The 26,182-nt window shown below is 38.9% G+C and overlaps 1 protein-coding gene across 4 annotated transcripts in view; it reads left to right on the forward strand.

Moving 5' to 3' along the window:
• LOC149011253 (uncharacterized) overlaps positions 1–23,630 on the forward strand; it is an 81,336-nt gene extending 57,706 nt beyond the window's left edge. Inside the window, exons 8-11 of one of the 4 annotated variants that reach the window (XM_089161285.1) lie at positions 21,720–21,903; positions 22,030–22,126; positions 22,852–22,950; positions 23,067–23,630. In XM_089161285.1, coding sequence (XP_089017411.1) covers positions 21,720–21,903; positions 22,030–22,126; positions 22,852–22,920 — 350 coding nt within the window. In that variant the 3' untranslated portion in view covers positions 22,921–22,950; positions 23,067–23,630. The remainder of the gene's footprint in view (positions 1–21,719; positions 21,904–22,029; positions 22,127–22,851; positions 22,951–23,066) is intronic. The other 3 variants (XM_089161284.1, XR_016174406.1, XM_089161286.1) reach the window with 3 other exon arrangements.
• Positions 23,631–26,182: the final 2,552 nt, after the last annotated feature.

Below are 26,182 nucleotides of genomic sequence, written 5' to 3' on the forward strand. Positions count from 1 at the left end.
AAATAAGCTTCCCGATAAGACTCTTGTAACGATGGACATCCTCTAGCAAGTCACCATCGTCCACTCCTAACTTCAGCTAATGGTCCATGGGAATATCAGTAGGTTTAGCAAGCATACCAGTATATGTCAAAAGATCCAACACATACTTTCTTTGTGACAACTAACTCCTCATTTACTACATACTACCTCAATTCTCAAGAAATACTTTCGATCACCAAGTCTTTGGCTTGGAAAGACTTCTGTAAGTATGCCTTGATTGTATCGATAGCCCCAATATCACTCCTGAAAGAATAATGTCATCAACGTAAATTGCCATAATGATAACACCACCATCCTTTCATCTGACAAAGATAGAGTGATCAGAATAACATTGAACAAATCAAAGGACTCCACAGTCTTGCTAATTTTCTCAAACCAAGCCCATGGAGATTGTTTAAGCCCATATATGGCTTTATAAAGCCTACAAACATGAATATTGTCTTCCCCCGAGCGACATAACTTGGAGATTGTTCCATATAAACCACTTCATTGAGGTCACCATGTAAGAAGGCATTATTTATGTCAAGTTGAAATAGAGGTCAATCATAATTAACAGCTAAAGAAATCAACACACAGACATAATTAAGTCTAGCCATAGGAGAAAAAGTCTCAAAGTCGTCAAATCGTACGTTTGCGTATAGCCCTTAGCTAGTGGTGAGACTTGAGCCGTTCAACCGTACTGTTAGAATGATATTTAGCAGTATACACCCATCGACAATGGATCACATCTTTTTTAGGAGGCAAGTTTACCAAAGACCATGTATGACGAGATTGTAAAGCATCCATTTCCACAGCCATGGCAGCTTTTCAGCCAAGGTTTTTAAGGGCCTCATTATTACGGGTTGGAATACAAAATGGTAGATAGAGAAAGCACAAGATAACGGAAGTTGGGAGGTAAATGTGAAACAAATACATAATTAGAAACATGATAAACATTGTTTGAATGCAAAGTGCAAGTACGGGTACCTTTCCTCAAAGCAATCGGTAAGTCATCTGAAGTAGGAGTGGGATCTCCACTAGAAGAATCTGTTGGTAGAAAGGGTGAAGAGAGAGCTTCTGTGGGACCAACTTCAACCTTCGTTGGATTAGAACTGCCAGTATCAACAAGACTAACCATACTATCCACAATATGCTCCGCTAACTTATGTCACCTGTAGAGGGCACTATCGTTCGAAGGAACAAGAGAGGGAATGGGAGGAGCATAATTCGAAACATGGTTTTCATTAGATAAAGATGGACTAGTGTAATGTAGGGTGTCCTATAAAAAGGTCATATCAACCCTTACAAATTGTTTCCGATGAACAAGGTCATAACACTGAAAACCTTTTTGAGTACAAGAGTACCCTAGGAAAATACATTTAATAGGTCTAGGAGAAAGTTTGTCCATAGTATGTGGTATGTAACAAAACAAACACAACAAAAAAATTTGGGTGGAACTAAAAACGGTTCTCTATTTGGAAAAACAATTAAAAAAGGGGACTTTTCAAAAAGTAAAGTTATAGGCATTTGGTTAATTAAATGATCAACAATTAAAACTGCATCACACCAGTAACTCTTAAGAACATTCATCTGAATTAATAGAGCAAATGCAACTTCCAAGAGATGGTGATTCTTGCGTTCAACTACTCTATTTGTTGGGAGAGTGAATGAATAATTGGCTTAATGAATCGTTCCAAGAGAGTCATAAAAATTGGATATCTCATTTTGTACATATTCTAAAGCATTATCTGATCCAAAGACTTTTAACTGTAAGAGAAAAATTGAGTTATTATTTCATGAAGAGAAATTTTAACTATAGGCAAGAACTCAGTTCAATCCTTTAAAAGATGCAACCATGTAAGAAGTGAAAAATCATCCACAAAAGCAACAAAATACCGAAACCCATGCCTATTACTAACTCTACAAGGATCCTAAATATCTGAAAACAAAGACTCACTGTGATGGATAGAATGTGGAGGATAGGTGGCATAGTGGTGCTTCCCCAACTCGCACACCTCACAATTTAACCTAGACATTGATTTCAAAAAAGGAAATAATATTATTAATCTAGCTAAGGAAAGATAACAACAGTGCCAGTGGAAGGCATCTACACCATCATCAGAAAGAGCTGCAGTAGTGGCAGTATAGGCCAGATAGTAGAGACCATTCCTTTCACACCCTCCACCAATTGTCTTCCTAATGTGAAGGTCCTAAAAAATAAAAGAATTAGAGGTAAAATTTTTAGAGTAATTAAAAGCTTTAGCTAACTAGCTAACGTATAACAAATTAAAAGGAAAATTAGCAACATGAAGTACGGATGACAAAGTAAGGGGAGGTGTGGGGGAAACACTTCGAAAGCCTAGAATAGATGTAGATTTTTTTGAAACCTTCTTCCTCGTAGCCCATTTGGATTCTATACGTATTTTATTGTCATTGGTAGCTAACTTAGGGTGGCCTCTTCATCAGTTAGATGTAAAAAATGCCTTTTGGTTTGAAGATTTGGCTGAAGAGGTGCATATGGAGCAACCTCCTGGGTTTGTTGCTTAGGAGGGGAATTCTACTAAAGTAGGTTGACTACACAAGTCAATTTATGGACTGAAACAGTCCCCAAGAGCATGGTTTGAAGATTTAGTTAAGTACTATCTCAAGTGGGATTTTCCTAGTGTTATTCGGATTATTCTGTCTTTGTAAGAAAGTCAAAGTATGGGATTGTGTTATTAATTGTTTATGTGATATAATTGTTTCTGGTGGTGATAATGCAAGCATTGATGAAGTAAAGAAATTTATGAGTATCTGATTCCAGATAAAGGACTTGTGGCATTTGCAATATTTCTAGGAATTGAAATTCTGTAGAGCATTCGGGATCAGCCTTTCCCAACGGAAGTATGTGTTGGACTTGTTGACTGAAACTGGTATGCTTGGGCATAAGCCTGTGATACACCCATGGTCCCTCATCTCAAACTCACCAAGGATGGAGGAGAGGATTTTGCGAACCTTTAGAGATATAGACAGTTGGGGGAAAGCTTATATATCTTACTGTGACTCGCCCAAATTTTTTGTATGCCATATGGGTTGTTAGCCAGTTCATGCACTCACCTAAGAAGCCTCACTGGGATGTCGTGATGTGTATCTTATAGTATTTGAAGAAGGTTCCAAGAAAAGGGTTTGTGTATTAGAGGAATGCAAATCTAAAGTTGTGTGCCTATTCAGATGTAGATTGGGTAAGGGAAAGATAATAGAGATCCACGTTTGGTTATTGTACTTTCCTAGGAGGGAATTTGGTTACTTGGAGGAGCAAGAAGCAAGTCGGAGTCGCCAGATCCAGTGCTGAGGCAGAGTATTTGTGCTATGGCTCATATAGTGTCAATTTTTTTCTGGGTCAAGTCCTTTTTGAAGGAAGTTGGTATTGAAGTTGAAGAGCCAGTTGGGATGTTTTGTGATAATCAGGGAGTGATCTATATTGCTAGTAATCTAGTGTTTCAGGAGACGACCAGACACATTGAGGTTGATTTGCATTTTGTGTGAGACGTTATCATGAGAGGAGTCATTGCTACACCCTATGTTGCTTCTGCTGAAAAAGTGGGAGACATCTTCACTAAGTCCTTACCTGGTCCAACTTTTGTGGAAGGATGCCGCAAGTTGGGAGTTGGTGATCGACACTCTCCAGCTTGGGGGGGGGGGTGTTGTGATTCATGTGTGATAGAAAAGGAAAGTGGAATCGTGGAGATCAAGCTGTGTATGAGTCTTGGAGAACAAGCTATTATTGAATAAGAAAGTTTAGGTGGTATATAAAACTAGAAAGAGTTGATTTTGTTACAGAGTTTCTAACAGATTTAGTCTCATATTGTCTTTCCTTTTTGGAAACAGATTTAGGACTTTAGAAGGTTGGTTTTATTCTTGGAATATATCTAAATTAGTAAGATGGATTTTCCATCAGTTTTTGGTCTACTTTTAGGGTTGTAATTTTCTATTATAAATAAAGGCTCTTGAGGGTAGAGACAACTCTGCCTTCTCTTCTCTTCTGGTTCTTCTGCGGCTGCGCTTCAGTGGAAAGTGCTGGTTTTCTTACACCAGCAAATTGGGTATGAATGCACCAACTTGAGGGTTAGTGTCGTGATTCTAAGTGAAGGTTAGAATTGTCTCTAGGATGCTATTTTGTAATAATCCCGCAACGGGAATTTCATTTCTTTCTGTACTCTTTTATTATTATAAATAAAGACTGACTGTGTCTCTCACTCTCTCTGACACAAGTCAGAAGTTCTCGAATCATTGAACAAATTCTCATCTTATCCGTAAAAGACTGAAGGAACATTCATTGGCAGAATTACATTAGTCGGTATATAGTCATACACATAATCAGTATCAACCACCAATTTGATTGTTGCTTCCACAATTAGGAGGGATTTTGTCACCACCAATAAGAGGTGTCTTGTCAGAGCCATTTTGGATTAGGTGTTTCCTTTTCCTAGTCATTGGCCATGTCTTATATTGTAAGTTAAATACCTTGAGCTTGTTAAAATTGAATTCTTGGTTACTGTATAAGATAGGTTATTGACAAATAAAGACAACAACCAAAATAGGCAGGGAAAGAAACACACAACAGTAAATAAATTTATAAGAGGAAATCACCTGTTTAGGAAAAACCTTAAATACACATTCAGTGAAGACAACTGCAACTTGAGTTGATGTATACATGAATGCACTTTCTTTTTTTTTTGGATACGAGGTTCATTCGGGCCAGCTTCCGCGCATCATGATTTCATCGTCAAGGGAGCTTTTATATAATTAATGCCGCCAAATTGGTGCGAACCCAAGACCTCCCCTAAGGAGGTTGGGCCTTTAACCGCTTTACTAACCCATCATTGGCATACATGAATGCACTTTCCTTAAGGTAGTTGCGCACACCTATTGTGCATAGCTGGTGACCTTGCGATCTCACTTCTAAGATACAATTACTCCCAGTCTCTGATGGCTGGCACTCAAAACAATTCTTCTCGCAGAGAGTGACTTAAGATAATAACATCATTAGGAAGGAATGAAAAGAAAAGAAGTTTTTCTATTTTAAGACCATTTCTTTGGTGAACAAGTAACAGAACACACTCTAGTTTTTCAGAATCTCACACTCACAATGTCCATTTTTTGAAATAGGAACTGATACAGAAACAATATACTTCCAACGCCCATTCCGTTCAGGAATCTATAGGCGCATGAATTTAGTTGGGCTGTACAAGTACCTGTTTTTATCAGTGCTTCTCTATGTGGAGGTATGTGGGTTGGGCGGTGCTAGTTCGACTTGAATCTGAAATTCAAATTCAGATTACTAAAAAATTAATAATTGACCCTTAAACCCACACCTGTACGTGAACTAGGCTAGATCTGTCACAACCAAGGATCAAAGTCTTGGTTTCGACCAGGCCAAAAACCAAGATGAGTCGGTTTCGACTGAAATTTTGGTGGAAAATTGGAACATTTCGACCCAAGTTTCAGAAGCAGGTTTTGACTCTTATATGATATGTTTTACACCTGATTTCTTGCCTCCTACCTACTTAAAAGCATAATGAACACAATGGAACTCGTGCTTTGCTAAAAAAACCACTGAAAAGTTGTCATTCAAGTATACTTACAGATTAAAGGTTCTGAGAAATACAAACTTTGTAAAATCGGACAATACAATTGGACGAATTGTATTGCATACATGAATTGTTTGATGGAAAATTACATATACAATAACCAAGAAAGAAAATCCCAGGCTTTATTTCCAAGTTGAGCCTAGTTGGAAGGGGTGGATCCATCCTTTGTTTATAGTAGTGCTCTGAATACTAGATGAAAGCTTTCCATGACATGTTATGCCTAGAATCGTCCAGAAACTGATTCATTGTGTTTATATAGGTGAGATCATCAACATAGTGTAGATATCTCATCCTTGGAAGTGTGTTACAAGGGAAAATACTCTGTACGACACCCGTTCAAGCCATCAACAAAGCAAAAATAAAGACCATTTAAGCCATCAATGAAGCAAAAGTCAAAAAATGGGAATTTTGCAACAAACTTTGCAAGAATCTTCCAATATCCCTGAAGGAGCAAATGGTGTGATTATAGGCAAAGGAGTTACTGATTTACGGTGAAAAAGAGGTTGAAATCACAAATACCAACAAAAAAATGGTTTGGGGTCAAAGCTCAACGGGCGAAATCTGGTGGAAGCTGTCGAAACTAGTGACATCTTGTAGGTTTTGAGGTTTTAAGCTGTCGTCTCTTTTATTAAGAAACCTTTTGTTGATTTCGACCGAAATTTATTCAATGTTCAGACCCCACCTTCAATGGGTTGGGTTCCTGTGTGTGACTCGATGTCACATGACATTAACATTCCCTTGGACCATCGATGTAGTACCATAACCATACAATCAAACCATAGCATATAATCATAGGCAAAGAAATTGAGAAATAAGATATTCAAATACTATATATAAATACAGGAGTTTGATGTTATTACGTAGTGTGAAATTCGAAATTTCGGAATCCTTTTTATTTTATTTTATTATATTTTATTATTAATTTTTTATTTATAATTTTGACCCTTAATTTTGGTTGGTTTTTGGGGTTACTCTACATTTGTACCCTTGTTTTTGGTGTCCAGGCTAATTAGAGGCCAATAAATACACCGGGAGTGTTATTTTTGCTTAAAACCTAACCCAAAGTGGTGCTCTTGATCAACAAATGCAGCTATATGTGGGCAAAACTGAAAGTTTGATCATAAATTTTAACCAATGTAAATATGGATATGATGCAAGAAAACTACGATATTCATTAAAATGCAACAAAAAAGACAACTAAAATTTGATATATAAGTAATCAGGTACAAGTGTAGAAGTCAGTAGTACAAGGTTAAAACAGTATAAGTGTGTAACATAACAGTTGATGAATGAATTATGAATTACAAATTTACAATACACATCACACCTATAAATATCCTAATGATAGTTGGTATGCGTGGTGACTCCATCGTCTCAACCCCGTAGCCTGCCCCCGTGAACGGAGGACATACTCAGCCCATGTCATCGAACCCATATAGTGCTCCATATGGTCAGACAACGGCCTTCTGTAGGTAGCATTATCCTCATAAAATAGCCAACCCATCTTAAAGAAAGTGTCATAAGGGTAAAGATTGCCACAATGAAATTTTGGAAATTCCACTAAAATTTCATCTGAAATTTAGACTTTTTTGTTTCACCTAAGGTTCAGTTTCAGTGGGGGACTGAGATATTGCTAAAATTTTAAACTATGATTACAAATACCTATATTGTCTAATTTAAAGAAAAATTCATTAAACTACAAATCCAGAATAATAAATAAGAATGTTCCTATCTAAATAAAGGCAGCATCCTAATTGACCAGTTGTGATCCATATGAACATGCATAGCATGCACACAACATATCGTGCCCATCATCTCCCTAGTTGTTAGCTACCTCTCCGCCATTGCCCTTGTATCCATAAGCCTCTTACTCCATAGAGGCATCTAAGAAGAGAAAATATGCACAGGTAAGTTCCACTAAACTAATGAATAATTACAGTCCTATATGCCAAGACATATTATGCAATATTAACTTATGCGAGCTAACATTTACTTGTCACATATACAATGTTAGGAACCAACGCCTTATAAATTCGGCTTCACTTTAGGGCTAACCCCATCTTATAAACCCTATTGAACCACCAGTTCAGTAATGATGTATTATTGTTGGATGTGGTCCTCACAAGTTCGGCCTATGCTTTGAAAATCCACAACCAACAGGATAAGTGTTCTCTCACTAATACTCACCTCTTGACCATCACATGTTAACCAACTCCTTTGCCTTGGCTATGGCCGTGACATGGGGATATACCTAGCCATGCAATGGTGATCTACTCATTATGCTATTTCAACTACGGGACACTAGCCTGCACATCGGCCTTTGCTTTGGGCTAGCACCTCCGAGAACCCTACTATAGTACCTTAGGACCCCTCACTGTGTCGGCTTTCACTTGGAATGTCCCTTGGTAGCTCACATCACTTAATTCACTCAGCACCTTCCATCATTCATATCACTCATAGCTAACACAATGATGGGGACATCACAGCACACCCACCCATCACTCGTTACTACTAGAGGTGGAGGCGAAGGAACCTTTCTATTTGGTTCGGCTACTAGAAAGGGTCATCTAGACCCTTAGGATCGTGGTCCACGCCACGTCTTTTTTATTTTATTTATTTATTAGTATTAGTAGTCATTGGGATTTTATTTTATTGAATGGGGTAGATTAGGAAAGTTTCTATTTCAGTTGGTATTTGAGTTATTCTCTTTTCTTTATTTCGTAAGGCTTTTTTAGGAAACCCATTGTACTTTATAACCAAGCATCAAGGAATCATGGGATTATGATGAATTAAAAAAGAAAAAAAAGGCTTCAATGGCTACTCTCTCTCTCTCTCTCTCTCTCTCTCTCTCTTTCTCTCGTGGCGGAACTGCTTCTCTCCTCTCTCTCACAAGCAAGTCCTCTTCTCCCTTGTGATTCCTTGAGTCTGAGAAAACCCAACATTCTTTTCCTTTATCCAGTCAGCATTCTTCTTCCTTGCATTCTCCTTTCCTTCTTCCTTCTTTTACATTTCTTTTCTACCTAGAACTAACTTGCGGTAAAATATCGCCGAGACTTGGCGATATTTTTCCGTTTCGCTGTACGGTGACACGAAATACATGCCTAAAATGACATTTTCTAAACGTCGCTGGAAAATCAGGCAAATTGGCGAAATACCGGCAAATCGCCCAAACTTCGCAGAACTTGCAAGGAACAACAATGACTTCTCCTCTTCTGAGTTGCAGACTTGCAGATCGCTCTCTTCCGTTAGATTTTTCCTTGGAACCCTTTTGATTGTCAACATCTCAACAAAATTGGAAGCAAACCCAGAATATGGAAACGTAAAGAGCTAAAAAAAAGGGTAGCTTAAGGAACGTAAAGAAAAGATTTGGTTAGTAAATCTCCTGTTTGTGACGAGGTTGAAGATTGAGGAAATCGACGAGGGAGTAAGGTTGAAGAGAGCAAGATAACTACTGCTGGTAAGAAATAGGAGATCAGAAGGACTACCGTCTTCGGAAGGTAAAGCACTCTTCCACCGTTAGGGGATGGGATTTGTTTTTCCACCACTAGATGATTCCACTCCTGAATTTTCTGCACTTGCGACAACACTTTCACCTCTTGTTAGTGTTGGAGATCCCACCAGAGTGTTCCAAGAACGGCCGTGATTACCAATTCTTTGATTCTTCTTCTCCTTCCTCTTGTGCCTTTCTTTCTCTTATCATCTGTTTCTCTCTTATTGTGAACCACCATTTGCCGCTGCGAACATTCTTCTCTTTGTACTCCGTTCATCCTTATTGCTAGCGAAACCCCATTCTGTTGTTGACGAAATACCGTCGACATATTGGGGTTTTGCCAGAAGGCGAAACCCTGACACCAGGCGATATTTCGTACATTGGGTAGAAGTAATCTGCCTAACCGCCTCTTCTTCTTTAGTCAGCTCTTTCTTTTTTCTCATAAACCACCTACAGAAGAATTGTTTTTATGTTATCCTATTTTTCTTTCTAAGCCTATGTTCTGTCTCCTCTTTTCCTGCGCACCTCATGGCAGTCCTGCTGCTTCCGCTTCCTTTTTTTTCTGTTCCTATCGACAGTCCGCCCTGCTGTCTCTTCTTGTTTCTTCTTTCTTTCTGCATCCTTTCTTCTCATATCCTGGCCCTCTACTTTTTTCTGTCAAGAATATTATTAGCAGAATTGTTTTCTGCAATTTTTGGAGTTTTTTTCATGGCGCCCACTTAAGTTGGGCCTAAATTCTTACTGCCCACTTAAGTGTGGAATATATCAAACTGACCACTTTTTACTTTTTTTTTTCAAAATATCAAGTTACACACTGTTAACTTTTTGTTAACTTTGAAATTGAAATGACCATTTTGCCCATGGAGTGAAGCCTCCTTCCTGCGGAACTGGATTGTTGATATCGACAACTAACTGAAGAAGACAAAAGATGTCTAAGTTTTGATTTTTACGAAACCTCAATTTTTTCAAATTTACAAAAAAACTCCCTGGGCAAAATTACTTTTTTGAGGAGATTCGTTTCGACTTTTTCAATTCCCAAAGTTTGTACTCTGCATTTAAGAGGTAAAGCTAGAGTTGGTACAAAGAAGTGAATTATCTGGAATACTTCGATCAGCGCAGACCTAGACAGGATTCAAGCTCTGCCTGATTCTATTTCAAATTGGCCAACTGGACTAATATGATTCAGACGACTTGTGGAAGTTCTGGAATTTCAGGCACTAAAACTGATTTGGGGATCTAATAAACTCTCCCTCCTCTCTGGTTCTGCCTGTCAATTCCTTGGTGGTGCCAGTCTTGTTATTTCCTGTCCCCCAAAAAACAAGCAGAACAATTAAAGAGGCTCCTTTCAGTAAGCCTTTCTGGGGTGCTCAAGTACAGTAACCAAGAAATTCAGCACCAATATAATACAAGGTAGGCCCTAGAATGTGGAGATGAAGACTGCCTTGATAGTCCTTAACAGTAGAGTACAAACCCTAGAAATTGAAAAGAGACGAAAACAAGTCTCCTCAGAAAAGTAATTTTGCCCATTTTTTTTTTGTAAATTTGAAAAAAAAAATGAAGTGAGGTTTGGTAAAAATCAAAAGTTGTATTTTCCTTCGCCGCATGGGCAAAATGGTCATTTCAATTTCAAAGTTGACAGTGGCTAACTTGATATTTTGAAAAAAAGTCAAAAGTGGGTAATTTGATATATTTCCCACTTAAGTGGCTGTCAAGAATTTAGGCCCAACTTAAGTGGGTGCCCATGAAAAAAAAAAACTCCAATTTTTATTCTTCTAATCCCTGCTTACCTTGTTTCTCCTCACCTTTCTCCTTTAGATTAATTCACCTCACTATTTTGTTAAACTATTATTTGAGGCTGCTGGTTATATGCTTTGTTATTAATTCCTTTTGGTGCTTGGATAGATGTTAGTGTTAGTTGGGTTGGAATTAGATTTCAGAGATTGAATATAATACTTAATCCCTCATTGAATTAAAGGTCAATTGTATGAAGCTCTATTCCCCCTTGTCTAGTTTTGTGGATTGAATAGATAAATCTAATTTGTTCTTCCCTAAGCCTAAGTTTTATCTTGCATGTTATTTATATATTTTTTTGTGCTGAAATTTTAATTCCGTTGTTCTCTTAGTGTGAATTCAATTTTGTGATGTGCAATGTGAAATCCAGCCCAAACCTAGCCAGGACACCCTGTCTGTTTTGGGTGAAGAAAGGTTTGTTTAATGTTTGACTTTGAAGTTGGACCTTGATTCCAGTATTACTATCCTTGAAAGTTTGAGGAAGTCATGTCAGACCTTTCCCTTAGGGTTGATCCAATGTCACAAAGTGAAGGAAGTGGTCTTTGTGGGCCCCCTCAGTAGAAGATATGGGGTCTGATCCAGAACCCATGGAGTTTGTTGATGATGCTCCATACTTAGAAGCATTGTCAGTGTTTGGTAAGAACTGCACCTTGATGATTAGGAGCTTAGTTGATGGACCTAAGACCCATTTGGACATGGTTTGAAGGTGCCCCTATGTGCTAGGAAGGTTGTATGTTGTGTTGGGAGAAGCCCATGAGGTTTGGACTTGAGTTGGGCCTCCAATTCCCTGTCTGGGCCTTGCTGACCAGCTTGGTCGACTGGTTGGTCGATTGGGCCAATCGACCAACAGGTCCAGCAATCTAAGAAAATCCTCTGTTTAGGGTTTTTCACTTTCTATTCAAGTAAACTTCATGTTTCTTAGTATCCTCTGCCTCCACAACTCTCAGAGAACGTGGGAAGACTCTCTCAAAGCCTTCCTTGGTGAATTCGAAGAACCCTAGCAAGATCTAAAAGTTCCTTCTCTCTTGTTCATCTACAAGGTTGGTATTCTACCTCTTTCTTCTCTGATCTCTTCTCTCTACTGTTCTAGTTCATTGTCTTGATTGTGGAGAAGGTGTACACTACTGTAACCATGGTGGGAGATCTCGCGAGATATCTCATTTTTTTGGCTTGGCGAGACGAGATGGAGGTCGAGAGCAGCGAGTTGGGATATCTCGCTCGAGATCTCGCTATATCTCACTATATCTCGCAATATCTCACCATATCTCTCCCTGGATCTCGCTGGAACTCTCAATTTTTTCCTTTTTTTGTGAGTTTTGGCTGAATTTTCACTTGCAACTACTCTTAACACATCTACAACAAGGAAAGATCAATCATTCTCTACTTGATTTATGAATTTATGATTTAATGACTTATATAAAACTTCTAATGGTTGTATAATTATTTTATTCTTGAAAATTGAGATTGTGATACTTATATGGATGGAATCTTATAACATTTAAGTTAGTTGATGCATTTGATATACTTGCTTTTCATTTATATGCCTTAAAGGTTCTATATTACATATTGTATAACATTGCATTCCCTAATCCTACTACATTTCGGTTTCACACTATGGGTTGACTTAGAAATCATACATAGGGTTGTTTCTAACAAATCAAAGGCCACCAACGTGTTCAAAAGGCCTTAAATAAGCTAAATTCTAAGTTTCAACCCAATTGGAACCCTAAAACCCACCGAAATGGGCCACCAAGTTGACGCCAAAAAGTTGTATATCTAGACCGAGATCTCACGGAGATGGTCGAGATCTCTCTTTTTCAAGGTGGCGAGATCTCGAGAGAGAGCGAGATCTTCTACCATGACTGTAATTACCTATTCTTTGATATCCTTGTGTCTTAGATTGAACCCCCATTTACTCTATGCATTCCTTGAAGCCATATGGTGAATCTCCTTGATTTTCCTTGTTTCTAAATTGGTTTTGATAGCATAATTCTTTCTTACTATAGTTTTTCCTTTCTAATCAGTATTAGACATTCTTATTCTTAGTTTTCATTGCTGATCTACTGTATTCAATGTCTTTGAATGAATCTACATTCATTCCATTGATGCTTTGACTTTCCCTTATGTTCCCATGTTCATTGGTTAAATCACTTTCCTTTCCTATCTAAACAATTTAACAGGTGGTTGACTGTGGAAGGAAACCCTTAGGTAACCTCCCATGTGAGAATAACCACATTGATTATGTTTGTGTTAACCTAAACCCTTTCCAATGACTTTCTTGTTATCAAATTGCTAAGCAAATTATTCCCTTTCATCTTGTGAACCTACCTTGGGTTATCTTGAGACCCAATCTAGATTAACCTTCATGGGAGGATATTCAATTGGAAACCTTAAACCTTTATTAATTCTTGAATCATCTCAAAGCTTTCTTGACATGGTTAGTACTCTTTTATTCCCTAGGGTGAATCCTTATTGCACCCTAGCCTTTCCATGAGAGCCATGGGACATAAAGATTAAAACCCTAAATTTTTGGTTCAAATCAAGAACCTATATTTTGACCTTTACTTGATGCTTTGACCTTCTTAGATAGTTCTAATATGTTCTAGGAAGCTCCCCTTCGAATTTTGGATCAATCGGACTTCAAACGAAAAAGTTATGACCTATTCAGTGTTTGTTGTCGCGTACTGTTTCAGTTGGTCGATTGGGCCAGTAGACCAACCAATCGACCAAGGCAGTCAGTAACTCCAATTTTGCTCTGTTTCGACTCCTATCTTTTGGATTTACTTCTTATAACCTATACATGTTTTGTCAAGCTTGTTTAGGTGATTTTGGAACTGTTCTCTGATCTCTTACTTGAAGATTATAAGTTCGGATTACGAAGTGAGTATTCCAACTCACAACATGCCTATTTACATGTCTTATTGTATTATGACATGAATGCATGACCTAGCTACTGATGTTTTAGCTTCTTTACATCATGATACTTCTGCAACTACAGTAGTGTATTCATATGGTTATTTACATATTGGAATTGATGTTATAGTATGTGAATGTGATTTGGACTATAATATGAATATGAATGTGAATGTGATTTGTGTGGAATCATGATGTGATGTGAATGCCTAGGTTGTGGTTGTGGAATGGGGAATGCCCTATTGGCATTTCTGTCTTTGCACATCAGTGGAAGTGGTATGGGACGCTTTCCTATGATGCCCTTTGACTCTTTCCCGATTACTTGTTGACATACCTAGGATTGGTCTAGTAGTGTTTGGCTAGGAAACCCTATTATATCAGACCCGATTCGGAAGGGTATTGAGACCGAACGACCCGTGGTAGCAATAATGAGGATTCATGGGCTCTCAAGACCGGTAACCAACCCGTGAGAGGACGTGCATCACATTGTGGGGGCCATTTATTGGTAGGGTTGCAAATAGTGGACTTGGGCTCATGGGTGCTTAAGACCAGAATCAATCCGTGAGGGGACATGAGAGCTTCCCGTCTGTTATTTGTGGATGACCGTTAGGGTGGATGAGTCCGTAGTCAGGGACTATGCTGACTTTAGTGTGAAGGATACCGGAAAGGATCGCCAGGGGCGAGGAATGGACGTATCTGGATCTAAGTTGATATGACTAAGTAGATGACTTGCATTGGGCTAGGTTTTCCTTGACATGCACCAGTACTTAGACCAAACAGTGATGTGAGAGAGCGGTGACTTATACCACAGCCATGGATTGTCCTGAGGGATGAAGGACCCACTACCAAATGGCGTTGTGTGATGAGACCTTCCTAAAGAAGTATGGTGCTATGACTTAAAGCATGTCTGCCTATAGAGACCAGCATACATATATAGAGTTAGAAGCATACTTGCGTATACTATTTCATATCATTGCATATATGGTTGCCTGTGAATGCATGTGAAGATGCTTATTGTGTTTGGTTTACTTGCTAAGTTCTTTTTGAGCTTACCCTTCGGGGGACTTGTTCTTAGATGACATTGTAGGATCGAAAGAGAACTCGTGCCCCAATACGGAGGACCTTTCCGTACATGTTATAGCTCCGGATGTCCTTGGACAAGGTAATGAACAGCGAGGCAGCCAACACTCGGATTTGGACTGCACTGATGGCTCCTATTGATGGCAACCGGCATCATCTTATTCGCTGATGGGATCGTGCGCTAGATGCTGATCTGAAGCTTCAAGAGCATGACCTTAAAGCGAAGAAGATGAAGACTGAAGAAGAAGAAGAGCCGATTGAAGATGTGGATTAGATTCTGTTGTTTCTTCTATACTTTTACTTTACTTGTATTAGCTTAAAGCTTAACCTTAGATTTCGATCTACCTTCCGTATATGTTTGTGGAGTATATTCCCGCTATACTCTACAGTTGTCTTTTGATTGAGTATCTTGTTATTCCGCACTCTGATATTCTTTAGTGATCCTTCTGAGATACTTTCTTGACTTTTATTAGTAATGTATTGGAATACAATGATTTTTTCTTGCTTTTGATTATGTTATTGTGCTAAATGGATATGATCGTTCCTAAACTTGATTTTGGGCTGTGGATCACTTCCCTGGGAAATCCTAATAGGGTATAGGCTGGGTGGATTCCGGCGGGATGTGACAGTGCAAACCCCTCCTTTCATTCCTTATAGTGTCTTAGTTGGCTTAGGATCCCGTTTCTTGTAGAATACCCTAGTTTCTAAGGTTGTCCTACACCAATCTAGTATTAAAGCATGGTTAGAATATTCTTATTCTTATTCTTATTCTTTTTTATTTTGCATTTTAGAGTCTAAAAACCTTTGCATCAAATTAGTATTTTAATTCTTACCAAAAAGTTGGTAGTGTTTTAGGAATCCTAGGTTGTCCTTGCCGTATTTTTTTTTTAACATACATGATACCTAGTGTCACATCCACTCAGCCGGTACCCTATTTGGAATACCCGGAGGTGTGATCCACAGCCCCGAAGATCATGTTTAGGAATGATCATATCCACTTAACACAATAACATAATCAAAAGCAAGAACAAATCATTGTATTCAAGTAATTTAATAATAAAAATCAAGAACGGATCTCAGAAGGATCACAAAAGAATATCAGAGTGCGGAAAACAAGATACCAATTAAAGACAGCTGTAGAGTATAGCGGAAATATACTCCACAAACAAAGCGGAAGGTAGATCAGATATCTAAAGCAAAGCTAACTATTATAATTAAAATAAAAGGTCTAGAAGAGTAGGAGAAATCTAGTCAACATATTATGTCGGCTCTTCTTCTTCAGTCTTCATCTTCTTCTCCTTAGGGTTGTGCTTTTGTAGCTTCAGGTCAGCATCAAGCTCACGATCCCATCAGCAAATAAGACGATGCCAACTGCTGTCAATAGGAGCCGTCAACGCAGTCCAAACCTGTGTGTTGGCTGCCCCACTGGTCATAACCTTCTTCATCGATTTTCGGAGCTACACCAAGTAAGGAAGGGTCTTCCGTACCGTAGCATGGGTTCTCTTCCGATCCTGCAAAAGCATCTAAAAACAAGTCTCCCGAAGGTTAAGCTCAAAAGAACTTACCAAGTAATCCAATCATAATAAACATCTTCACACACAATCAAAGGCAAACATAAATGCAATGATATGAAACAATATATGCAAGTATGCTTCTAACTCTATATATGTATGCTAGTCTTTGTTGGCAAACATGCTTTAAGTTATAGCACCATACTCCTCTGAGTGGGTCTCAAATCACTCTCCCTCAGCCTTCTCGGCATCTTGGGTTCTCCGTTTGGTAAATGGGTCTTGAAACCTTCCCGGACATACCTTGGCTAGGGTTTAGGTCAACACTCTCTCACATCACCATTTGCTTTGAGTAGTTGCGTGTGTACAGAGTTAATCTTAGTCCAATGCAAGTCATCTATTGAGTCACATCTACTTAGGGTTAGATATGTCCATTCCTCGCTTCCCGCGATCCTTTCCGGTACCTTTCCCACTAGAGTCACCATCTCCTTCTCGGCTACGTAGACTCTTAACGCTATTGGTCATCCACACATAGTAAATGGGAATCTCTCGTGTCTTCTCATGCTTCCCGTAATCTCGAGCACCCACGAGCCCAAGTCTACCACATGCAACCCTACCAATGAATGGCCCTCACAATGTGATTCATGTCCTCTCATGGGTTGGTTACCGGTCTTGAGCGCCCATAAATCCCCATTGCTGCCACGGGTCACTCGATCTAAATTCCCCTTCCGATGGGGTCAGATATGACAAGGGTTTCCTAGCCAAACACATCTAGACATGCCCTAGTTATGTCAACCAGTAGTTAGGGAAAGCACCAAGGGGCACCATAGGAAAGCGTCCCATACCACCTCCATTGGTGTCCAAAGATAGAAACGCCAAAAGGGCATTCCCCATTCCACAACCACAACCTAGGCATTCACATCATACCATGATTCCATACATATCACATCAGTCCAAATCACATTCAGAACATTAAATCATCAATTCCAATATGTAAATCACAATATGAATATGCTATTGTAGTTGCAAGAGTGATACAATGTTAAGAAAGTGAAACAATAGTAGATAACTCATGCATTCGCATCATATCAAAACAATGTATGTAAATATGCAAATTGTGAGTGGAATACTCACCTTGTATTCCGAAATTATAATCTTCAAGTAAGAGATTAGAGATTAATTCCAAAATCACCTAAACAAGCTTGAGAAAACATGTATAGACCATAAGAAGTAAAGTAAATCCAAAAGGTATGAGTCGAAACAGAGCAAAATTGGAGTTGCTGACTCAGTGGGTCGATTGGCTAGCAGCCTGACCCAATCGACCTAATGAACAGTATGGAACAACAAACCCTAAATTGGTCATAACTTCTTCGTTTGAAGTTCGATTATTCCGAAATTCAAAGGGGAACTCCACAAAAACATACTAAGACTATTTATGGAAGTCTAAGCATTAAGAAAGGTCAATGAAATAGAGTTCTAACAAAACCCCTATTAGGCTAAAACCACATATCAACACAGAAAGGCTAGAATGAATAGGGATTCATTCAAAGAGGTAGAAGGCAGTAGATTAGTTATGGAAAATCGATAAGAAACAAGTCTAATACAAATTAGAATGGAAAAATACAGTAGGATTGGATCATGCTATCAAAACTCAATCAAAATCAAGAAGAATCACCATATGGCTTCAAAGAAAGTATAGAGTGATGAGGATTCACTCTAAGACAAAGGAGATCAGAGGTTGGGTCATTACAGTAGTGTAATACCTTCCTCATAATCAAAACAATAAGAAACAACAATAAAGTGAAGAGATTAGAGAAGAAAGAGGTAGAATACCAACCTTGAATGAGAAAAATTTAATTAGAAACTTGGTTGAATGCTTGGGGATCTTCAATGGTTTGAGGAGGAGGCTTTAGGGTTCTTCCCATGTTCTCCAGAGGTTTTAGAAACAAAAGAGGTTGAAAATCACGTAGTCTCATTAAATAGAGCATCAAAACCCTAAACAGAAGATCTTAGCCAGATTCTATCATCGTGGGTTGATTGTTGGGTCTACTGGCCCAGTCAACCCACCAGTCGACCTAGGCTGACAGCAAGCCCAGAAATAGGGATTTCAAGCTCTAAACCTCTAAATTTTCGATGGGGCTTCTCCCAACTCAACAAGCAACTTACCTAGCATTGAGGGATGCCTTCAAACCATGTCCAAATAGGCTTCAAGTCCATCAACCAAGTTCTTCAACACCAAGGTGCAATTTCTTCTCCAAATCAGACAAGGTTTCCAAAAAGGGAACTCCATCATCAATCTCCATGGATTTTGATTCAAACATCATGCCTTCCACTGAGATGGCCCACAAAGTCTTCTTCCTTCACTTCGGGTCTTCGGATTTACACTAAGGGAGAGGTTTGACTTGACTTCCTATTACCTTCCAAAGATATCAACACTGCACTCAAGGTCCAACTTCAAGGTCAAACAACAAACAAGCCCTTCTTCATCCAAAACAGATAGGGTGTCTAGGTTAGGGTTTGGGCTGGATTTCACACTTAGTGCATGAACACTCGCAGTGGTAGACCATATCGCAGCATGGACCCTGCTTTGCACTTAGCAACCATACTTAAGGAGACACAGATCGAGTTATGAGCTAGTAGAGAAGCTCGAGAAGCACAAACTAGCAGCCTCCAAGCCAAGTAGGCCTCGAGACCCTTTCGATAGGCTTACCATTGTGGAGACAACCCTCCCACAAATCACTAGGTAGACTATCCCCATTTTGCATCCTTACACCGAGGGTAGTGGTTTGGAATTCCCATCTATACAGGGGTGATGATGACTTTGAGCCCTATGATAGAGGTTTCAACTCCTAGAGACTGATTAAGGTAAAGGCACCATCCTATAATGCTCAGATAGATGCCAAAATCCTACTTACTCGGATTAGGCAGATGGAGGTTCTTTGACTTTTTTGATATGCCAGAGGAGCTCTGCTTTAGATTTGCAATATGAAACTGACTGGAGCAACATTGGACTTCTAAACTAACCTAGAATCTCAAGCATATGACTGAGGACAAGAACCAATGTCTACCTAGGTTAAAATGTAAGAAAGGCTCAAGGCATAGTTCTTACTTGTGAGCTACAGGTTGCTACTCTTGAATGAGATAAATGCCCTAAAGTAAGGGAGGCTATCAGTCACTGAGTACGTGGCTAAGTTCAATGAGTTGAAGATCAAGAACCGTACTCGTGAGGACCGGGAGCAGACCTTATCTAGATTCCTAACTGGACCCACACTGAGATCCTGTTACACATAAAACCCACATGGTGTGTGATGTTCCCCAAGCCTTTAGGATAGCGTTGGAGGTTGAGAAGGCCTTGAAACCCTCCTTCCAGAGGAGGAACAACCCAAAAGGGGATGCAAACTACAAGAGGCCTCAACCTTCCACAAGCGCCCCCAAACCACCCAGTAACCCTTCCAAGTGACCTGACAAAAAGGGTAAGGGTATCTTGGGATCTAGCCTAGTGGGGTGTTTCAAGTGTCAAGGTATTAGACACATTGCCAAAGAGTGCCCCAACTGAAATATTTACATGGGGGATTGTGAGGATTGTGGACCTAAGGTGATTAGAGTGATGAGTATGAGGATCATCCCCAAGAGGATATTTCTAATGAGGAGGTTCATGGAGAGGTCACTACCTCTAGATTAGGATTAGTGAGACATATTGCCCTGCAGACTCCATCCAATGACGAGCTTGAGGCTATTGATATTTCTTGTCAAGGTGTAGTGCATTGTATGATATCATAACCCAAAGGTAGTGAAGAAGACTGACGCTAGACAAATATTTTCATCGTTTATACTTGGTAGCAGGGAAAGAATTGTTGAGTTGCTATTGATAGTTGGAGTTGTATGAATGTGGTGGCACAATATGTTGTTTCCTACATTGGGCTTAAACTTTAGTCACCCAAAGCCTTACAAGGTTGCCTGGGTTGATCAGTCCACCATTCCCATTAGGTTGAGATGTTTAATCCCCCTACACTTTGTAGGCTATGAGGATAGAGTTTGGTATGATGTCTTGGACATGGATGCCGCCCCCATCATTTTAGGTGACCTTGGATCTATGATTTAGATGTAACTACTTATGAAAGATCCAACATTTGAGTGTTTGAGCTCAATGGGAAGAAAATTAGGTTGATCCCTAGTGCCCTTAAAGAGATTAGAGTCCCCGAAAACAAAGGAAGCACTGCAAAACAAGCCCCTAAGAAGACACTTAACATCCTGAGTCAGAAGAGCTTTGAAAGGGAGTGTAAGAAAACACGTTATTTATGCCCTTGTTGCCAAACAGGGTGATATAGAGACGTCACGCCTAATCACTGAAGAACCCCGGGAAGTGCAACCGTTATTAAGGGAATTCGAGCAGTTGTTCCTCGAGGAACTTCCAGATGAGCTACTAGCCATCTGTGACATTCAGCTGGCCATCGACCTAGTTCCAGGCTTATCCCTGTTATGCTAATAGGGAATCACTAGTGGAATTTTCTCTAACGTTAGACAGGAGTGAATGTAAATTCAGCTGAAACGAACCACTATAAATTATTGTGTTACTTATAGCTATTTAATTGTTTTTTATATTTAGATTTAGTTTTTAAACATTGAAAAGAGGCAACTATCCACTAATCCAATAACTCAACCTCTTCTTCTTCTTCTTCTTCTTCCTCTTTTTTTTTTCCTTTTGGTGGCAAACTAGCTGCACCTATTCACCCCCAAACTTGATTCATTTCTAGCAGGTAAACCCCTAATGTCATGATTTAAACGGCGAACCCCCATCCATTAAACTCTTTGAGATTGTCTAACTTATTCATACCACTGGCTCTCTGTGTTTGGGTTTTGTTTTGTTTTGTTTTGTTTTTTTTTTTTTTTTCATTTTTTGGGCAGGGGAAGGGCGGTGGAGTTGGTGGTGGTGGTGGTAGGAAGGTGGGTGGGAGGGTGTTTAAGACCAGTTAATTTATTCACTGCAATGCCTCTGTGTGTGTGTGTGTGCGACTTCGGTAGTTGTTTGGTTCCCATGCTCATTTGGTTGTTGTATTGATGACCATCGTGATATTTTCTTGATTCAAAGTGGGTAAATTGTCCAGGCCAATTAAGAAAATTTAAACCATTGTTGCCTGATCCCAATCTATTTACTATTTAGGAACTGGTCCATTGTTTTTGTAGGAGTGCTTTTAGATTGTTCAGCAGTGTTCCTAAATATTTTCAGCCTATATCCTGAGAGAATTATATTTCTAAGCTGTGTACCTGATGAGTTGAATTATGATTCAGGCAAAGATAATCTTTCATCCAATGAACTAGAGTCTTCTCAAGAGAAGATATTTGAAGCCAAGGTTACTGAAACATTCTGCTATGGATATAAAATTGAAACCATTATCGATGGGAAGCTGCTTCGAGGATTAATATTCTCTTACCCACCAAGCTTTTCTCAAGTAGCTGATGACTGCCTCAATAGGTGAGAACATGGTTATTTTGACACTCTTTTTGTAGCTTCAAATGCTACTAACTCCTTTTTTTTATATATATATTTTTAATCTATTTGCAAAAATTGCTTCAATGGCTCTTCCTACATGCACATCAGGAAAAGAATGCCCTTGGAGGCTGGTGGTGCTAAGTTGAGTGAGGGCTATGTAATCAAGCAAGATGCTGTGTATTGCAGGCCCATCAATGATGTCCAAGTAAGGAGATCTAAATAGTGATATCCTATCAAAAATGAATCTTGTTTGTTGATTGAACAATTCAAGGCTTGTTGAAGTTTTCCAAGCCCTTTTAATTTGTCTTAGGCCCCTCTTTTTCCCTCTGAAGTCCCTTGAACTGATTTTCTTGATAGTTCTGTTGATTGGTGACTGGTCTCAAGGTGACTTTAATCCCTACCTAGCACCTTACTTAATCATAGCTTGCTGGAGCTTGCTAGCTCGAGCATTACCAGATCCGTCTATTTGCATATCCACAGGTTCCAGTCTACCATAACCATGCCTTGAATCTTGACAATCCCAAGACTCTTGAATCTGTCTATTCCCGAACTCTGTTAACACATGTTACACTGCATATAGTAATGAAGTTCTTCGAGTATTGGTGCGGTGACTTAAAAACTGCCTATTTGGACAGTGTACTGTCAATCTAATCATAATGTGAACAGCATTTTTATTTTTGGAGGGTGGGAAATGGCAGTGACATTGACTGTGAAGCCTTCTGTAGTCTCTACTTGAAGAGATCATCTTGTTTATTCATAGCAACAGCAGTCCGAAGCTGAAAGATCTAAAAACATCTGGGTCCGCTATTATTCATTCCAACTTAGTATCAAGGTCCAGACTTCAGCTGAATGGTTCTAAGTTCTAACCAATGTTAGTGACCGATCTCAGCAAGTGATGCTACTGAATAATTAAAATCGTACTCCCTTAAGTGGGTGTTCTCTGCAGGTCCTCAGATCTCCAAAAGCATCAACGGTAACTTTGTCAAACGTAAAAGGTGACAGAAATCATCCATTGAATTGAAACAAAAGGTGCAAACTATGACATTTCATCTCTTATATCTGTACATGCGTGCTTTGCCTTTTTCTCTTATAAGTCCTGGTGTTTTCCTTCCCTTTTGGAATGTTGACACCGTTTGCTCTACCAGGTTTTGAGGCAGCTGGGCAGCGTCACCCTGTAGATGTGTCTGTCTTCCTGGATGAATGTAAAGCCGAATGCCAGTGAGTCCTTTCGAGTGGTCCTAAAATATTACAACTAAGAAACGAGGTAAATCATAATGATAGGATGGTTAATCATGGCCGGTTCTGGATTGGACTGATGACTGCATCAACTGTTTATTCTACTTCTTTGGTTCTTTTAATTGACAGACCCATGAATTGTAGAAGAATGATATTGATGTATCAGGTCTGTATCCCTGGCCTGTTTGTAGTAGGTTGCTTGATGATGATTTATTTTTGAGGACTGCAATGAATTCATGGAATCGGTTGCATATATAGAATTTATTTCACTTGCCAAATGAAAAAGATAAAAAAAATAAAAATTTAACTTATTTCTTGCATCTCTCGTTCCATCCAAATCTGGTACGTCAACCCACAAACACAAAAGCGCAAGCATCAATGTGTGATGAATACAGTAGCACAGATCAGTGTGGTTAAAGCTTAACAACATAATAAGCTTGGTTACTTATGCAAGCCTGGAGACTCCTTAATATACCGTGATCAATTTGGGTTAAAATTTTAAAGGCCGAATACTCCCCTAACTCTTTGCTCTTTGACCCCGGAATTCAATCAAAATGAGGATCAAGGATTTGAAATAGTATCATCACAGTTTCGTCTTTCTTGAAAGACTAGATTATCAAACGAGTAGGAAATGGTATCTCAACTTTTTTTCTGGACAGATCCTTGGATACATGGGATTTCATCCCACTTCTTTTCTTGTGACTAAAGGGCATGTTTGGTTATATGAATTCAGAAATTTTAAATCTCCAGATTCATAATTGGAAATTTATACTTGTTTGGTTGTGTGAATCTCTAGATTCACTTCTTTTTTTTTTTTTTTGTACGAAGGCGCTTTTTATATATGGGAATAGAGATATTACATATGCCGCCGGTAGGAGTTGAACCATGACCTCTCCACTGAGAAGCAGGTTTCTAACCAGCCTACTACTCCATTGGTTAGAGATTCACTTTTTTACACTAAAAACGTGAATATGTAGGTTTATGGGTTTGAGGTGAAATCCAGAGTTTCACCCCTATTATAAAAGGGCTAAACATTTGCGCATTTATAAAATCTCTTTGACAGAATTCTCTGAATTATAGATTTTTGATTAGCTAAATAGTTAATTTTAGGAACCATGACTCCACGGATTTGAAATCTATAAATTTAAAATCTCCAGACTCAAGTAATCAAACAGGCTCTAAAAGTGGTAAATTGTCTACCTTCATCTCTGACTTTCTCTGAAACACCCAATGGCAATCTGATGCTATTTCACAAATCTTGCCTCCTCACTTCGCCCATGCTGTAGCCAAAACCGCTTTGTCAAATTCTCAGACCCTCTTGGTTTTTTTATACCAACCAAAAATGGTCAATTTTCTACTAAAAAAAGCTGCGAAAACCCTACTTACGGAAATTTCTTAGGACTATCAGAAAATGGGGAATTTCTTTTGGAATTTAAAACGCAAAATTTCCCGGTAGTCACAACTCACAAGTTGATCCTACGTGTTGCTTGCCAAAAAGGAACGCACTTCTCATTTATTTGTTCTTTTATTACAAACGGACAAAATCATATATGGGTTGCTGGTCACTTGGCCTGCTTATGACTTAGACCTGTAAACGGATCGGATTTAGCTCGGATATACCAGTATTCGAATCTAGAAGAAATTCAGAGAAGACAACTGAATTTGAATCCGAAACTTTATCGGATATTCGATAATAATCTGATCCAATAAACTATTTGATTATTGATTGGTGATTGTCATTTTTAAAATTTTTTTATTTCCAATTTTTGGTTTTCAAATACTGGTTTCCGAATCCAATTATCATATTTTTTTAGAGAAAAGTGTTTAATACTTTACTCTAACCGGATAATTTTTTATTTTCAATTTTCCGGTTACCAATTATCAATTTCCAAATCCAATTATCATCCTTTTCAGAGAAAAAAAAAATGTTGAATACTTTACTCTATCTGGATATTATCTGATTCGATAAGCAATTATCTGAATCTGAATTTGGTTACTTAGCGGACGGATACGAATACTTTCTGGTAAGAAAAATTCCGGATACAAACACCCTTAAATGAATATAAATGCAAAATTGAAGGTGGATTTCAGCTATCCATTTACAGGTCTACTATAACCTGTTTCAACTCAATACAACCAATTGTCTTGTGTACTTAACTTTGCTTACTGCATAACTAGGATGTTTCTATCCTTAACAGGGTTCTCAGTGTGGTTTTTCAAATTATTTATTTTTTAAATATCAAATGAAAAAAAACATTCAAAACCAACCAGTATTACAAGTACATAATGCTATGGGGTCTACGTCCCCTAAAGCTATAGTATCATTTGAAAAATGACCTGCTTGGCAAGGTTTAGGAACCAACCAACAAATTTGATTGTGGAAACACAAACATCAAAGTATTAGATAGCAATTATTTCTCTCCGCGTATGTTGGAGCCTCCTCCTTAGGCCATGGGTGTTGTAGAGGTTTGTTAAGCATAGCAACAATCTCTAGGTTTGCAATCTAAACCGTGGACCACCTCACGTCGGTCCACTTTGAATGTATTAGTACCTGCAGAACACATTTGAGCAAGCCAGAGAAAAGACACCTTGTCAGGCTTGAGCCCATCTCTATATCAATTTTGCTTTAGTAGTGCCTCATTAATGCGCTTGACCGCCAGCCATCCGATCTAATCGGACGGCTGGCATCATCCTCTCATTAAATTAATGAATTTAATTCAAAACCCACCTCATAAAGCGTGTTTTCTCAGTTCGGTTCGGTCTGATGCAAACCCAGCGATCTGTCTAGGCGGTTCGAGTGGGTTAGTATAAGATTGATTAATACGTTTTATGAGGTATTACATAACCAAGCCCTATACATATAGACACGAATCTGTAATCGTATAAACAACCACGTTCAAAATATTTTGAAACTACCCAAACGGGCTCCCCTGTTCTTCACCCCGCCCATTTCATTTGACATTTTTGGGGCTCTGAACCAAGATGGAGAAGAAGAACATCAAGAGAAGCTAGCAAGACAGCCATT

Source organism: Hakea prostrata, chromosome 7 (genome assembly GCF_041222555.1).
Source record: "Hakea prostrata isolate BN-2017 chromosome 7, UWA_Hpros_2, whole genome shotgun sequence".
Lineage (NCBI taxonomy): Eukaryota > Viridiplantae > Streptophyta > Magnoliopsida > Proteales > Proteaceae > Hakea > Hakea prostrata.